This window comes from Protopterus annectens, chromosome 8.part0 (genome assembly GCF_019279795.1).
Source record: "Protopterus annectens isolate FY-2018-M chromosome 8.part0, PAN1.0, whole genome shotgun sequence".
Lineage (NCBI taxonomy): Eukaryota > Metazoa > Chordata > Ceratodontiformes > Protopteridae > Protopterus > Protopterus annectens.
In genome coordinates, this window is record NC_056741.1 from 630,893,297 (window position 1) to 630,910,627 (window position 17,331).

Consider the following 17,331-nt stretch of genomic DNA (forward strand, 5'->3'; position numbering starts at 1 on the left):
ACCCTGGGCCTGTATACTCTTCTCCTTCTCCTCACTCTGGGTTGTCTGTCAGCATCTGCATTGTCACCACCCTCAGCAATTCGCCTATGCCTGATTATAATAGCCATGGCAGCCCCTAGCATTTCTGCTCTGAGTTCAGCTTTTTTGCAGTTTTCAATTCTGATAGCTTAGTTTCTGGCAGTATCTCTTGTGAGAAACAGCCTTCACTGCTCTTTGTTGTGTTTTAAGTGCTGGGCTGGGCTTCTAGTCTGCCTGTGTAATTGCCTGCTTGTAATTGTTTCCACCAATTAACTCCAGCAGTATTCCTGGCAGTTTCCTGTATTTTGGTTGTTTCCTGTTTCCTCTCTGTTTCCTGAGGGGAGCAATGTGCACACCAGCTTAAACACGCTCACAGTCACTTAAACGCAGCACATCCCTACACCGTGTTACACGCACACATCCTTACACGGTGTTAGCTAGGCTGATTCATGCTAAAACGCACACTGCCTTACACACATGCACGCCAGCAAACCATTGTAAACAGTTTGCAACACGCTCCCACATGTTGAACCTGCCTTACAGCGCGCCACAAGATGCACGTATATCAAGAAACTTTGAGTGTAGGGATAGCGTATACCCTCTATTTCTTGACTTTCCTAGTGTTCTGTTGGGACACACCTCCCTCCCTGATGTCTGTCTGTCATCTGTTACCTTACATTGCCCTCCAATCTGGTACATTTCTTTCTATCCTTCCCCCCGTGATGTCACCTACCTCTTTCTCTGTTCCTCCCCTTCTCTAACTCTTACACTACTCAGAAAGTGCTCATTACCTATGTGGCAGTGTGATTCAGTATTGTAACCCTCATTTACATAGGATTGCCTAGTAATGCTTAGTTACATATCTTACACGGAGCTTCCCCTTGACAACCACTAAACGGAGGCCATATTGTTTTTAGTCTGCAAGTCCCTCCATTGACATTCCATGTAATACATAAATCCCACAATTGTGGGCTTATAAGCTTCGGTTTTCAGTTTTAAGTAGCGCACCCCGTTTGCTGGGTGTGCTGCAGTTAAACACAAAATCCCGTGAAAAAAAAAAAGTTAAATAACTTATTTTTGCAACACTTTTCATGCCAATGGCCACATATTTGGCCATTGGCATGCTTAATGACACATATGCACCCTTTATTTGGAGCTGACATAGCTCCATTTTTGATTTTGCAGAAATGTACTCAGTTGTCAGCTGAGTACATTTCTGTAGCTAACACGTCCGTTACACGGACTGGTTTCTGCTTCGTGGATCGCTCAAATACCTCATTTGCATATCTTGGAGCTGCAAATGAGGTATTGAGCATTTCCACGCCCAGTCCGTGTAAGAGACGTGTTAGCTGTCTCTTACACGGAGGTTTGGGCTGTACCTGAATCGGGAGGCTTACACGGAGGCTTACACTACTCTTGAACTCCGTGTAAGCCTTCCTGAATCTGGCCCTAGGTCTCTCACACACACACACACACACACACACACACACACACACACACACACACACACACACACACACACACACCATCACCGCCAATGCCACCACCTCTTCTAACAGTTGTCCTGGGTTACATCATTTTTTTAAGATCTAATCAATTAGAGGATATGTTAATGCTGTAAAACCAAGAACAAGTAAATCCAAGAAATTAGTTTTCTTAGCATCTATTGATGCAGCTAGACTGGGTGTCATATGCCGCATACATTCTTCTTGTAATTATTTCCTTCATGGTGTTATGCTCTGTAGTCCCACTGGGTGCAAATTGACATTTGTTTATGTGGATTACTAATGCCAGGAAAGGTTTGAGCCTGTTAGCTCAGATACCCATATATAATTTAAGTAATAATTTTTGTATACTAGCTAATCTCTATGCCAGTCTGGTGGTTAATAAAAGTGTTTGCTTTTAAAAGTCTAAATTTGTCTCAAATATGGTTTATTACAAGAAATATTACAATCAGAATAAAGGCTAGCTACAATTTTGGAACATTTTTTTAAACTGTATCTTCAAAAATGCTTACTCATAGCTCTCAACCTCTTAGCACAAAAAATCTGGACAAAGTCAAAAATGATGATACAAAGCCCCAAAATATGGAGAAATTTTAAATACTTATATACTTAAAAAGTTGCTAAAATAAAAGGTATTAATTTGCCATGTATTTTCTGAAGGATATAATGTCTGAAACACAAATGCCTGTCATTATTTAGTGAATTCATTCCTCACCAATTTGCAACAAAAATCCAGAAAAACAAATTTTTATGAAGAACAAACCAAAAATGTGAGGTAAAAATCTGGACATTCTGTGAAAATCTGAACAGTTGAGAGGTATGTGCTTACCTGGTTATTGAGGACTGAAGGAGATTTCAAAATATTTACTGAATAAATGTGGGTTATTTATATCAACTTCATGTATTTGCATACAATTAGAACCATTTTTCTTGTCTGCTGAGGAACAAGCTTGTAAAAAACACAGTGGCAGTGACAAGCAAGTATTTAACACCGTGTCAGCGCTAGCTTTGGCATATTGTGGTACATGCTAGTCCTTTATTCCTCTTGCACACTTAATTCTAAATTTAAGTTAGTGGGCACTACACCTAGACCTATGTGAAGGCATCTGTTTTATTGTATTTAATTCTTTTAGTTTGATAACCAAGTAAGTGGACTGATCATATAAGTAAGTGTACCTAACCAGGCATATGTAGCAACTAGGGCAAACTCAGAGGTTCCTTACAAAAAGAACACAAGCCATAACAAACCTGTCTTAAACAGAGTGTCTTAAAGACCTTTCCCCCTACCCAGTCTCCTATAAATTTCTGAGGGGTGATCTATGCCTGGCTTACAAGACATTCACAAACCCCACACTTTTGATTCTTCTGCATATTCATAAGTCAAACAGTACCAGAAATACAAGGTCTAGGAAACAGAATTTTGTCTGTGACTTAAACAGAACATGCTGGAGAGACAGATATGTGTCCCAGAGACTGACCCACCTAAGGAACAGGCTTCCCATCCATGTGAAGCTGAGTTAGTCTATTACCCAATTTAAGCGCAGCCTAGACCAGTGGAGAATAGGAAATTTATACCAGGCCTGGTACCCATGTCCCTTATGGACAGTGATCTGTTATAAATGCCTGGCCCTCAATGCCCTATTGGGATACAGAATGTCATTATTCTTTCCGGAAAACTTGGTTAGGCTTAGAAAGGCCCCCTGGGTCATTAGCGTAGTAACAATCTATGAATTTATGAAAGACCCTTTTCAGCTATGATCCAAGCACCACAGTGTAAGAGAAACAGCAAGTTATGCATAGACTAAAGTATACACAGAGGTCTACGTAGTACAGCAGAAAAATAGACTCAATTACATTTGTATGTTATTTACATATGCAGATAAAGTAGGCATTCAGTCAGTGGTCATTGTTAATTATATCTTTACAAGAAAGATGTGACTCCTGTATGAGCTGTAAGGACTAGCCATTGTTATGGTGATGTTAAACAGTTTTTCTTTAGCTTCATTCTAAATGACTGAAGTGCCTCCTGCTGCCTCACCTCTGCAGATAACGGACTACAAACAAACAGCTGGATCTAACCCAGAGATAGCGCTTTCTGCTGTGGAGGTTTTAAAACAACATTTAATGATGAGAATGCTACCTTTTTGGATGTCTCTGAATGTGTAGTTAGGCTGCTTGATTTCTAATTTTGTTTTCGGTGGGGGGAATAACATACCATTTCAGCAGCTTGTAAATTTGACACAAGCAGAAATGCAACTGTCATTTACAGGTAGCCATTTCTATTACTGTAGAAAATGGAAGTGACAAGTTCAGGGATCTGCAAGAAGAACAAATCTCTACTCCTAACTTTTCACCTGGAATCCAGCTGTACAAGGCATAGCTACCCTGACATGACACCAAAATATGTGTGCATAACACAGTGTGAAATATGTGTATGCCAAATGCATCTTCCTGTGCTGGTAAATGTTTAAGCATTTCAGAGTTGTTTTTTGCCAGGATTTGTACTTGTGATATGTGAACCATATTTGTATGGACAAAAGTAAACAGAGTTTCAGAATTTTGTTTATTTTTTTTTTAATAACATATTATTCATCCCATTGTGGTGAAGCCTCCAAAATATGTGCTGACAAACTGCACCTTGTTTTGTGTGCAACAGGGCTCCTTACTCTGGTGCAGGTCACAGTTTACCTTTCAAGGAGCTGCAGGTAGTTCATTCATGAGTAATACAGACAGACTAACACCAAAACTAAGAAAGTGTGCAATTGTTGAAGTCTTAGTAATGTTTTTTTTACATTCTTTAAAAAAATAAAGTAGCCCCACCAGATTATGGTTACACTGGTTTCATGTCAATAATTTGAGTCTGTTTTAGTAGATTATTAAAAAAAGTATTTATTATCTCTCTATACAACTGCAGACTTTCACAAAAAATATTAATTACAACACATGTTAAATTAGTCAAACATGGAAAAACAAAGAAAAAATATTAAATTGCTCTGAACAGCAAATATGAAAAAACAGACAGGAGAAAATGCCTGGAAATAGCCATAAACCTCCTCTTCAGACAGCCATCCATTGCTTTAATTTTGGCACAGTGTTAAAGGAATATTAAACTCAGACGCTAAACAAAAATACATTATACAGAGCACTTTAACCATGTGTGCATGTGTGTGCATGTGGTGGGTGCGTGTGCGTGTGTGTGCATGTGTGCGTGTGTGCACGTGTGTGTGTGTGTGTGTGTGTGTGTGTGTGTGTGTGTGTGTGTGTGTGTGTGTGTGTGTGTGTGTGTGTGTGTTAGTTTATGCTCCCTTTTGTCTTTTATGTATAGATTTTTTATAAATAAAGCTAAGTTTATTAAAGTTATACTATACCTGGATAACTTCCATTTCACCTGAATTTAGATTTGCTTCAAAACAAGCGTAGGAGTTCAGCTGTCTTTGTCTGTTGGTCATTAATGACTATATTTATAGCTAAGCTTACAAATACCATCTAGTCATGTTAGTTATTCAGTAACAAAATGTCTACTAAATAACGTTAAATGACCACTTTTTTGTATATCAGGTCTTTTTATTCAGCATTAAACTGTATTCTAAACCTTCTATCTGCAAAGTTCACAAAACCTCAGAACCATATCAATCTCTTGATGTGACAGCAATTTTCTTATAAAATGTCTACTCAACCTTTAAACTCTTGTAAGTGTAATCAGCAGCATTTAGCATGGCCTTGTGCATCAGCAGGATTTTCACAGAACAGATTTAAATGAACAGGAAATAAAGGAAAAACATGCAAAGATGGAGGGCTCTGGGTCTGACCCTTACCAGTGACTGTGAGACAACTGCATTTGGGTGATGCAGCCATGTATCCATTCCAGTGTTATAGGCACCCATTCTGATGGTGTGGAAGTGTGCTCTTGATCACCATATGACCAAACTACACACCTAACATTTATCTGGTTTATGTCTAATGAAAAAAATGGTCCTTTTATTGCTGAGAACAGCTGGTGACATCCTCTAGCTGTTGTGATAATGTCCAGAGGGCAAGGTGTAGAACTGGAACAGAAACAATCTTGGATTAAGGAATGGAGAGATAACTGCTATGGGAGATGAGAATGACGGTCAAAAAAAAATTGATATAAAAATAATTTCAAACATAGAAAGGTTTTGCCTTACTTAATCTATCTGAACGTGTAAAGCTGCAACGTATCAGAAACAGTGTTCTCTTATTTCCTTGATGTGGAGACTATCAAAGTCTAAAGTTATATCTTTAAATATTACAACATTACATAGATTACATAACAAAAAAGGGCTGTGTTCCTCACAGCTGACCCATTTTGTAGAAATATGTAGCTGATACTTGCATTCTCTAACCTTATACCAGGTACATCCAAAACTGTTAAGTAAACAATGTGCTCATCATTGACTTTAACAGTACTACATTCAGAAAAAAAAATTTCTACAGGTTGGCAACCTCTTTCCCCTCCATAGTCCCCACCCCCTGCATGTTTAAATATGTTATCTCTAAGATGGTGTAACTTTTTCTTCCAAGATCTCACTAAACTCAAAGGATATTGTTAAATCAAATATGGGAACTGATTTTATAAAATTGACTGTTTCTACTTTGCACAAACATGGTGTGATATTTACTAGCTTCTCCAAAGTCAGCAACATAGCCCTTCTCATTTGTCATCCCACTCTGAGCTCAGCTCCACAAAATCCAGAACATAGGTGGGAACAAGCCAAATGCAGAAATAAATCACATTAGGTAAAGCAAAAACAGTGAATGAACCAACATTCTGCTGACTGCATGAGAACTTTATTACACAAATACCTTATGAAATGTTAAACTTTTTACTTTTAGGTTTGAATAGTGAAAATCTTGAAGAGCAAAATTTTTAGTGACACACTTCTTAACTGTTGCCACAACAGTGGTCCTTTAGGTCTACAAAAGTAACCACAAAATTAATAATCCAGTTTATAAAAATGTTTATGGCAGACAAAATAAATAATGCACCTGATGTACAAGCAAATCACTTAAGGTATTCTGTTTTCAAATACTGTATTTACTCTTTACTGTTAGGCAATCACTTTTGAAGCTCATTAGAAATATTTCAAATAGTTGCCTGAGCTACTTTTCAGCTGCAAATTTTAATACTATAAGGATATACAATATAGTTAATGTGCCACCACTTCTAGGATAACTTTGGGTTTGCTGCTGAATCTTTTTATGTTGCAGCATTGGAGAACTAATGCAGTTATAGTGGAAAATCGCTTAAACAACTCAAGGTTTACACTAAGAAATTTTACTTTTTTTTCAAATTATGATTTATGTTTGTTTTATGATTACAATTTTTCCTTATTGCACAATGTTTGATGAAACTCATTGGTGGTTTAACCGCTTACATTCTAGTTACTTACTTTGTGGTATACAGGAAGGCATCCCACTGTAACTGCTACAAGCCAAATTCTGATATAAAATCAGAAGAAAAATAGACTATATTACAAATACAAATCATTAGGATTTATAATTTTCTCTGTAGCTTGTCCTATTTTAACTTTATCATCTGTGACATGCTGACTTCCCCAGGCTATATAACAGACTAAAAATGTCTTCTAATTAAATTACTTTTACATAGAATACTTCTCTGAAGACAAGGATTATGGCTTTTTACAGGCACCTATTTGTCATCACTACATACATCACCTTTGCATTTAGAAATGGTGTGGTATGATTCTACCCCTGCATCATAGAATAAAAACAAATGTATCTCTTAATGTGATATTCTGGCACTGAAGAAGACAGTAGCTTGAAAGGACAATACAAATTCAGAACAAGTACAAAATGAGATGCATCCTGTTTATTTAGATAGGACATTTTGTTTTCAGTGTTTTCAGCTCTGTAAAACAGAAAATAACATTCATCTTTATTATTTGTAAGCAACAACAAGCCTCTTCTTTTAAAGTTTTAATCTCATTCTGCACATAATTCATGTTCCCATATGAAGTAATCTGTTTGCAGCAATCATATTGTAACATCCTTTCCGCAAAAGTACCTCTCTTTTTGCTGATCAATTCAGCATTGTACAAACAATTTAAAGGAAAAGAATACAGATAACAGTATTGATTTTATGCATCTCTTCCTTTAGTACTCAAATGACATAACTGTATAACTTCAGTTTTCCTTAATGTTTTAATGTAAAGAGAATACAGCTGTTCTTAGATACAGCCTGGTCATTATTGAACTTATCATCCATCACTTTTATGAGTAAGCATTTTAGTCATTAACACACTGTAGAACTGGTCCGTATTATTGCACCAACTACCCAACACCAATAAAAGTGCAGATGCTAATGTGATATATATATTTATATGTATATACACACCCATAAATAAATTATTCTGCTGAGTGGAAAGGAGACAGAAGAAATGCATAAGGAAAGTATTTAAAAGTAAAAATGAAATGTGCCACAGGCCAGCTGCAATCTAGGAACCCATGCGCCTTCAATACATTTTGTAAAGTGGAAGTGGAAGTGTTGCTGACTACATGTAAAAACCTTAGCTGGGTGCTAGTCACTGCAGGGAATGCCCATCTTTATGTTACAGTCTAGGAATGGAAACCTCACGTGACTTATGGTAAACCATGCCAAGAGAAATTCTGAGTTTGAAAGTGCATGCTGCTTAACACAAAACCTATTCTAAAGACCCTTGGCTTAGGTATGTTAATTTCACGGTCATATTGTAGAGCTGTTGCTTCATTTACTATGATACATAGGCACACTGTTACAGTAAATAATGTGAGGTTAGATACGTGAAAATCATGGCAGTATCAACTAGAATCACAGCTTTCAATGTTTTCTTTTTTCTAGAATAACTGAAAAAGCCAGAAATTATCAAGAACAAAGCCCCAAAATAAGTAACACATTTTTTTCTGTAATTGTAGCATTTTCAAATAAATGTTACAAATGTTGATAGATAAGATGTGCTGTGTTGTATTATATATGCATTTTTAAATGTCTGCCAATGTAATTTATGTGATTATTTTATAACTGTAATATTAATGTTTGTCATGAAATCACACCCTTTAAAAGGGACACTAACATTCTGAGGCAAAATCAGGGATATCCCTGAATATCAGGTACTGTTAGATATATGATTAGCATTAGAAAGCACTCTTCAAATAGCAAAAAAAGAAACAAATACTAATGGACCCTGCCTGCAGGGTATAATTTCCTTTGAGAAACAAAGGAACAAAAGAAGCCAAAAAGATGAACAATAATAGCCCATGACTACATGCACATTGAAAACAGAGGGAGAATAAAAAATATAGCAGAACATTATCTATAACTGCACTTTTCTGCATTTGAAGAATAAACTGCCTTCTTTCTCGCTTACATATCTGCCTTCTACGCTGAAACAACTATAGTGGGGTTTTTATTGGAGTTTTTATTTATCATTTGATGGTTACTGCTTACACATGCATATTTATGATATGAAACATTTAATATCTCCTAAACCTTACTGCCACATTTCTCAAAGGTGGAAATTAATTTTACATAAGTGTTGTGTTCTGAAATATGATTTGACTTTATACTTTTTTGAAAGAAAGACAATGGATAATTAAATTGCATAGATGCACACAAACTGCTATGTGAGTTATAGTGAACTAACTTCCAGAAAGATAAAATACTGCGTCCTGTAGACCTTTGGTAGTGTACTTATTTTTGGCTGCCCACCTTGCATGATATTCCACAAATATTTTTCTCATTGTTTGAGGATAAATTTGTCTTTCACATCTTCAAGACATACAACCTACATTAGTTTGAGATTTCGACTATTCACTTACCAGCCTATCTGTCATGCTAAACAGTCAATCTTTCAGTAAAACATAAAACAAATTCCTAGCACTAGCTCTTGATTTGGTAGAATTTGTAGTCATCCTACAAACATACTGTACCTTCGCCAGCATTCTCCATCACTGTGCAGCCTTCCTAGTTTGGACCTGTGTCATCCATATGATGTAGGTGTAGATGTGAATACTACTGTAATGTGCATGACTACAAGTCATACTTCTCCAGTGCCACACACAATGACCTATAAGTCGCATTTTATTTTTAAAAAAGGAGTGAATCATTTTACATTTATATTTGAAAGTATAAATTCATAATTATTAGTCAGGGACTGAGAATAAACATTGCTACAGTTAATTGTGCTTCAAGGCCATTGTGTGTTTGTGAGGAACTCTTAAATGTATATTATAAGTGCCTGTTAGGTAATATGTCACAGAGGTATACTGAAACTTCCAATACAAAATTAATATGCACAACACCAAAATTCTGTGTGTTTCAGAATAAAGTTTAAATGGTACTACCTATGAATTGTTACTGGCCTGCTACTTGCAATCCTAGACAGATATACCAAAATGAATGAGTCACAAGTAAGCAGATGGAAAATTCACAGGAAAAATAAGTTGATAATGTTTTTGCAGCATCGGTTTACAAACATTTCACATGTGAATTTTTTAAGCCAGGGTTTATAGAGCAACACAAGGCTGACATTTCAAAATAATTATAATTGTAAAGTCACATTACTGCTTTGTTAATGGTGAATATGACCACAGACTCATTCTACTTAATGACAAAAAAAAAAAATTGTGGAGATGCAGGGCTTTACCAGGAGCTGCAACAAAAACTAACCTAGATATGTACACAGAAACTATTTTTGATTTTGTGTGAGTTAACCAGAGTTGACAGAAGATTCAGTTTCCTAAGTTTGTGTCTAGCTATGATTTGATAGGTGAATTTATCAGATTATTATAGTCAATTTTATTGGCCCAAATTGCTAATGTTATTTACATTCAGTAGTCACAATTAAATTCACAGAATTATAGTGTTGTCACTCTATGAATAGCAAAAATAATTTACATTCTAGACAAGTGAGAATCTCAGTTTTGTACGACTTTTTTATTTTATTACAACTGCATAAGTATTCCTCTCCAAACAGTATCACCTCCAGCTGCAAATCTAATATTGCTACACTAAATCTGCACATTCTGGAAATTATTCTGCCCACAACAATGCCTGCTGCTTATTTCCTTAGTAATGTGTTTCAGAATGAAAGTAAGCATACAATGACTTTTTCTTACTATTTATTCATTTCCAGTTATTCAGAATGCATTTAGCAATTCAGGTGACATCTGTGCTCGTAACTGGTCCAGTGGCATGGAGACAGGGCACTCTCCCAATATGCCATCGACCCAGGTTATTTTTCTCCTGCAGTAACCCAATTCAAATGTAATTTGAACAGTTGGATGGGGAACAGGAAATTCATCCCTGGGTTGGCACGTACGTCTCTTAATGGGCACAGGCAGCCTGTAAATAGTTCATCTCCCAGACCCTTCCTTGTAAATGTTTCATCTCCCAAGCCCTGTTTACACTTATCAAGGGTATCGGAACTTGTCGGAGATTTGGGATGCATTAGCTTAGTATGCACCTATGAACCTTGCCATTGGCTGTCACTGGTGCCTCTTCTCATCCACTGGGTCTATTGGGCACTCTTAATGTCCTTAGACTGATTTTAACCCATGGGTGGGGACAGTAATTTGACTGATACATCCCAATGCAGAGTCCTATTGCTGCCAAGGGATTTTTCACTTTTCTTGCCTTAATTCCCACTTTCCACTTTGTGCATATCTATAATTCCTATAGGTGGATGTACAATGGGGAAATGCATTATATTGTCCTGCCGCAGTGAAAACTCAGCCAATGTCTCCTGCCTATTCCCATCTTCAGACATGCCCCCATTACATGTCCCCCAGCATCCCTCAGACATCAAATACAAGGAGTATACAGATACAAACCTTCCCCTCTGCTATTCCTCAGAAACCCAAGCCACTAATCAAAGCTGTCTGGGATATAGTTAGAGTTTTATCCCTCTATGTCATGGGATAGCTAACCTAGGTTCTTTTATTGCTATGAGGCTCCAGAGGGACATTTGGAAAAGGCTGTCCCTGGTAGAGCTCTGGACAGTGGCCATTTTAAACTGCTGCTTCATAATGCCATGTATGATGAAGTGACACCCTAGTTTTCAAGGATATTAATTTAGTTAAACATGCATGTAGCTTGGCTTGCCCATGATGCCTGTTATACTGTTCCCATAAAGGACAAGACAGGACATAATCAAAAAAGCAAGAGCTTGCCATCATGGTGTAATGTTGCTAGATCCCTAGTCACCCACCCCTTTTATCACACCCAGAATGAATGAAAGGGTGGAACAAGGGACAATGCCAGCGGAGTAGTTAGGTAAATAAAGCCGGCAAAGGTGAGGGGGACAGAAAACAGAAAAATATTAAAAAACTACTATTCTTCAAATTACTTTCTGCTGTTCAACTGGAAGGGCTCCACAAAAAGATGAGCTGTGAATTTCCACATGCCTGCTTAAATCCTACAACCATTTGAAGCTAATCTTTGTAAAATAACATGGTGACCTACAGCAGGGATCTAGAAGGATGATAGCAATGTTTTATGTGCATACACCTTTATTCATGTTTCCTTAAGAGATAACCCCCATTATATATAAACTGCCTGTTATCAGATTTTTGCCTGATAGCTGTAATTTACATAGACTCATACAGTAAATGGATGATGGCATTTTTTGATAATAAGCTATATCACAAGCTAAGGCAAGAACTAAATGAGTTAATTCAGCTGGCTCACCGGGCACAGGAATAAGGTGCTGTTTGTGATACAGATGACTCTTGTTGAGTAAAGAGTCTAGGCAAGGAAGGGATTAGCAATCAAAATGATGTCTGCTCACCCCATCAAGGGAGGGGGGAGGGTTTGGGTACATGTCTATGGCATACTACTGACTGTAGTTCTCAGTAGTTACTGAGGGAGAGCCAGTGAATTCATTCATAAAAAAGGGAAAAGGCTTCTGAGACTTCCATCAGCTGTTGAGATAGGGCCAAACTCTTACATTAGCCCACTGCATACCTGCCGCGCTAGATAAATGTATGCCATACGGAAAGGACATTACAGACTAATAGCCTAGAGTACTTGATAATAGTTTTCACTCTTACTCACAAACACTGGCTAATGTACAGTGTATGTACTGTACCTGTGTACTATGTATGTATTCTACCTATGTTCCAAATTTCAGCTGTACACCACAAATCAATTAATTACCTTTATTTTTAAATTAATATTTTCTTGTTTGTTCTCTCCACTGTAACTGTTGATGTGCTGCATACCACTATAAAAACATGTCTGTTGTAATTTGTGTGTATACTGATCATGTCTAAATATCTAAATGTATCTGTAATTCTTCTATGTGGAGCTTTTCCCCCCGGGCCTCTGCTGAAAAAGGGCCTTTTCGGCTCAGTCAGACACCCCCGGTTAACAAATGTAAAATAAAAATAAATAAAATAAAATACTAAAGAAAACTCCTCAACTCATTGTAGTATGACAGCAGCAGTCTGGCCTGTACCCCTGCTCTGTGGGGCACTGTTATAAATCCCCACTCAGGATAAGGGCTTCCTTTAGAGGAAGATGATCCCAAGGAAGGGTTATGTAAGGGTATTGCCACTAGCATGGGAAATCAGGGCAAATGGAAGGATCAAATAGCATGGTCTAAAGTTACCAGAAGTTGGGAGAAAAGAAACACCAGGATGAGTTATACACGAAAAATAATATAGTATATACATGCTCACACAGTCACACATGTGCACATGCCTAAACAGTCTTCTCCTTGGTGCCATCTGGGATGATGCAGCTTGAAAGTGTGTACCTGAAGGAACAAAATCTATTGCATACAGCCCTATCATACCTTATAGTTACAGTCCATGTTGCATCTAAATATAAATCCACATGAATGGAATTTGTTGTACACAAACAAAACAAAGTAACTTTCTTTATGAGAAGGGATGCATGTTGAATGTTTCATTCTAGGTGGAATGTTATCACACTACTGGGGAATCTGACACAGGGTAGATAAGGTCCTTTGGTGTGCTTAAGATGGTGCAAAGCAACAGTCTTACCATAACGATAGTCTTACTGGATTTACCATGTTACAAGAAGGGACAAAGGGAAACACAACTGATTAGGTAATTCATCAAGGGGCTAGGCACATGGTAAAGCAAGTATATTTTTAGCATGGTTTGCAATACTGAAGTGTAAATGAAACTTTACTGTATACTCTGGAGGTTAGCAGCACCATCAGAGAGCATTGTCTTACACAAGCTGCATTGTCCTCCACAAAAATACAAAAAAAAAAAAACACACAGCAGTAATGGGTGAGAAGGGTCAAAATCCCTGGATATACTAAGCAATGATCAGTGCTAGAGAAATTCTGCCCCATGTTAAGCCCATAAGATGTGATCAGCTTTATATAATCTCTGACCATTGACCCTTCTAGACCCTGACAAGCTCTCCCCACCCCATGATTATGTCCCCATATTGGTCTTCTATTGGTCTATAGGGCTTCCTTTTCCTCTGTCTAGTTTGTTCGCAGGGATTTAAGCAAATCCGATGAGGCATCACTTGTTCTTTTTGGACGGTGTGCCCTGTTCAGTTGTTGCCAGTAATTCTCACAATACTGGTTGATGACCTGAATTTCTGGCTGGCCAATCAGATGGAGTAGATCCTTCTGCTGTGAAATAGAAGTCCACCCATAAAGCTCTTTGTCTGACTGAGAGTTTGCTGGGAAAGCTAAATCTCCAGATACAGCATCAACAACCTCTCGATCTAAAATGCGGAGGTTCACTCGTGCCACTGTATGCTTAAAGTTGTTTTCGGTGGAAACACAATGATAGATACCACTGTCTTCTTTATCTACTGACTTCAACAGAATTCCATGTCCAGTCTTCAAGACGGGGTTCTCACGTTTTACCTGAAATACAAATAAATAGTAGATAAACGTATGCCTTTGCATTATTTTTATCTTAAGCTGTCAACTGAATTAAAGAAAATATGATTTACATATTTTACTTTCATTTTTGTAATTAAAGTACTAAAACAAATTCACTTAAGAAAAAAACGGTGGCAAGAGAAGGGAAACTATAGATTTAATACAGAACTATGCAGCTGCTGAGGTTAGAATCCTTCCAAGCGGTGTACAAACTCAATAAAACATGTCAACAAAAATATCATCTTAGGAATAAAAAGTACTGAGGACCATACAGCACAGTCAGGAGTACATGCAACTGTATGCTTAGTGCTACCTAAGAAACTGGATAAACATTAATTAGGGTAAACAAAAATATTTAGTAAATAGCCCCTTAGCTTTTTATATTAAAATAAGATAATAAATGTATGCAATTCCATTTTTTAACAATAAACAGTCAGTGTGTTTGAATAGGCTGTTAATTTTGTTTCCTAGTTTATTTTTGTGCTCCCCATGACACAAGCTGCAAATGGACAAACCATTTCAAAACTAGATGTTTTATTTAGTTAGTTTAATAAGAAGTTTTTTCCACATTGGGCATGAGTCATATATGTCAGTGTGGGACAGTGTGTAAACAAATAAGGATTCTGCAGGTCTTTTCATTGATTGGCAGTTAGAGAAGCCTTAAAAGCGATGGACTCATTTCAATAAATAAATTGTTTACAGTGGTGGTGCTGCGGCAGCGTTGTCGCCTCACATTAAGACGTTGTCCTGTTCGATTCTCAGCTAGAGCATCTTCTGTGTGGAGACATGAGTGAATGGGCGTCCCTTCGTTGAAGGTTGTGCGTCAGAGCCGGCAACTCGGCTTGTAAAAATTTACTGCCAATCATTAGCGGACCGGAGTTCCGCTGTGGTGACCCCTAACCGGGAAAAGCCGAAAGACAAAACAACTTTCAGTGGAATAGCAGTGAGCATTCAGTAGTCATGTCTATATGTTTTTCTGCAGCTGAGAGAGGATGATATGTCACCTCATCTTGCTGAACTAATAATAAAACTGTGAATTTACATATTTTATCACCCCATATATTTTGTGCAGCCAAGTGACTTTAAATAAGGTGTTCCTCATTTCCTTTCAGAAAATAAAGTCAGAAATAAAGAACTGCCAGAGAGGTTGACCGCCTACATGGAATTCATATATGTATTTGAGTTATTCCTAATTTACATATTATATTTTGTTCTTAATTTAATAAGAAAGCAATAATACATTTCAAAGTTTACAGAATGTGCATTAATTATGTGGTACAGTAAAGAATTTATAATCCACTGCCTTACATGTTTTTCCTGGTTAATTGAAAACGTACGGCTGTGTCAAGTGCTTTAAGAACCTAAATCCAAATATCTGGTGCAGTGCGAATAACAGAAGACCAGGTACCAAATGGAAAATGCACCAAGCAAGCCTGTATACGAACTCCCTTTATTGCAGTAAAAACACACCAAAATTATGTCCTTTCATCTTTCACATAGAAGACTTCATCAGAATAAAGCACACTAATGCAAGAACCATTTTTATACCAGTATATGTTACATAATAGATAAAATTGAGCCAATGGTATTGTCAAAAAAGTCACATGTAAAATGGTCACATGAGCAATATTAAATACACAAGATGTTAATATTCAAGCCAGCTTAGCTTATTACAAATAAAACACTGCTATATATTAAATACCTTCAGCATATGTTTAAAAATACAGGCCCAGTAATGCATGTAAAAATGTTAAAATACTTAAAGTTTCATAGATTTTTCTTTCAGGGCTGGAAATATTGTCAAGGAATCATTTATGCCTGGTGGAAAATTAGCTGCTAGTCTAGTCAAGTGCATTACATAGGCATTCCCTCACATGTTCTAATTTTAAAGGTTTTAAATTTGGTATTTTGGATGCTGTGGGCATAGATTTGGGGGGGGGGGGTGACTGGAAGAATGTATTAAGTAAAAAACAGCTGGTTTGGCAACTCAGACTAGCAGCTAATTTTCCACCAGGTATAAATGATTCCTTGACAATATTTCCAGCCCTGAAAGAAAAATCTATGAAACTTTAAGTACTTTAACATTTTTACATGCATTACTGGGCCTGCATTTTTAAACATATGCTGAAGGTATTTAATATATAACAGTGTCTTATTTGTAAAAAGCTAAGTTGGCTTGAATACTAACATCCTGTGTATTTAATATTGCTCATGTGACCATTCTACATGTGACTTTTTTAACAATACCATTGGCTCAATTTTATCTATTATGTAACATGTACTGGTATAAAAATGTTTCTTGAATCAGTGTGCTTTATTCTGATGAAGTCTTCTACGTGAAAGATGAAAGCGCTTAATCTTGGTGTGTTTTTACTGCAATAAATGAAGTTCGTACACAGGCTAGTTTGGTGCATTTTCCATTTGGTTCCTGCTTTAAGAACCTACTGGTAAAATACAAGGAGGAGCCTCCTTCCCCTTAGCAGTATAAACCAACCAGTAATTGTGAAGACTATCACATGGCAGCCAAATAGTACCATGATAGACAAATGTGCAGTAATACACGTCTAAATCGTAGATTTGTCAAAAGTGGCTGGTCGGATGGTGACCTTATTCTGAGGTATGACAATCTAGTGAGCTCATAACAAGTTAGTGGTACTTGAGGAAAGCCCACTATAGGACTGCCATCAAGACTATACATGTAGCTCTCAACCTCTTTGTGATGCTGCCAGCCCAGCTAGCTGGAATTTTGTAAATAATTCTATGTCATTTGTGAATGTTGCTATGATTTATACAGAACTGTATGTTATGTGCTGAGCTTCAAGAATGTAGCCACAGTGTACCCTACCGGAAAAGAACAGAAATGTACATAAACTATATACCTGTGCAAATGTATGTTTTAATGGTAGAAGCTGGAA

At 37.1% G+C, this 17,331-nt stretch overlaps 1 protein-coding gene across 3 annotated transcripts in view; it reads right to left on the minus strand.

Moving 5' to 3' along the window:
• Positions 1–12,861: 12,861 nt before the first annotated feature.
• The window catches only part of LOC122808957 (semaphorin-3F-like), a 961,051-nt gene continuing 956,581 nt past the window's right edge, over positions 12,862–17,331 (minus strand). For all 3 annotated transcript variants that reach the window (XM_044080116.1, XM_044080115.1, XM_044080117.1), the window contains one exon: positions 12,862–14,398. In XM_044080116.1, the coding sequence (XP_043936051.1) occupies positions 14,006–14,398 (393 nt within the window). In that variant the 3' untranslated portion in view covers positions 12,862–14,005. The remainder of the gene's footprint in view (positions 14,399–17,331) is intronic.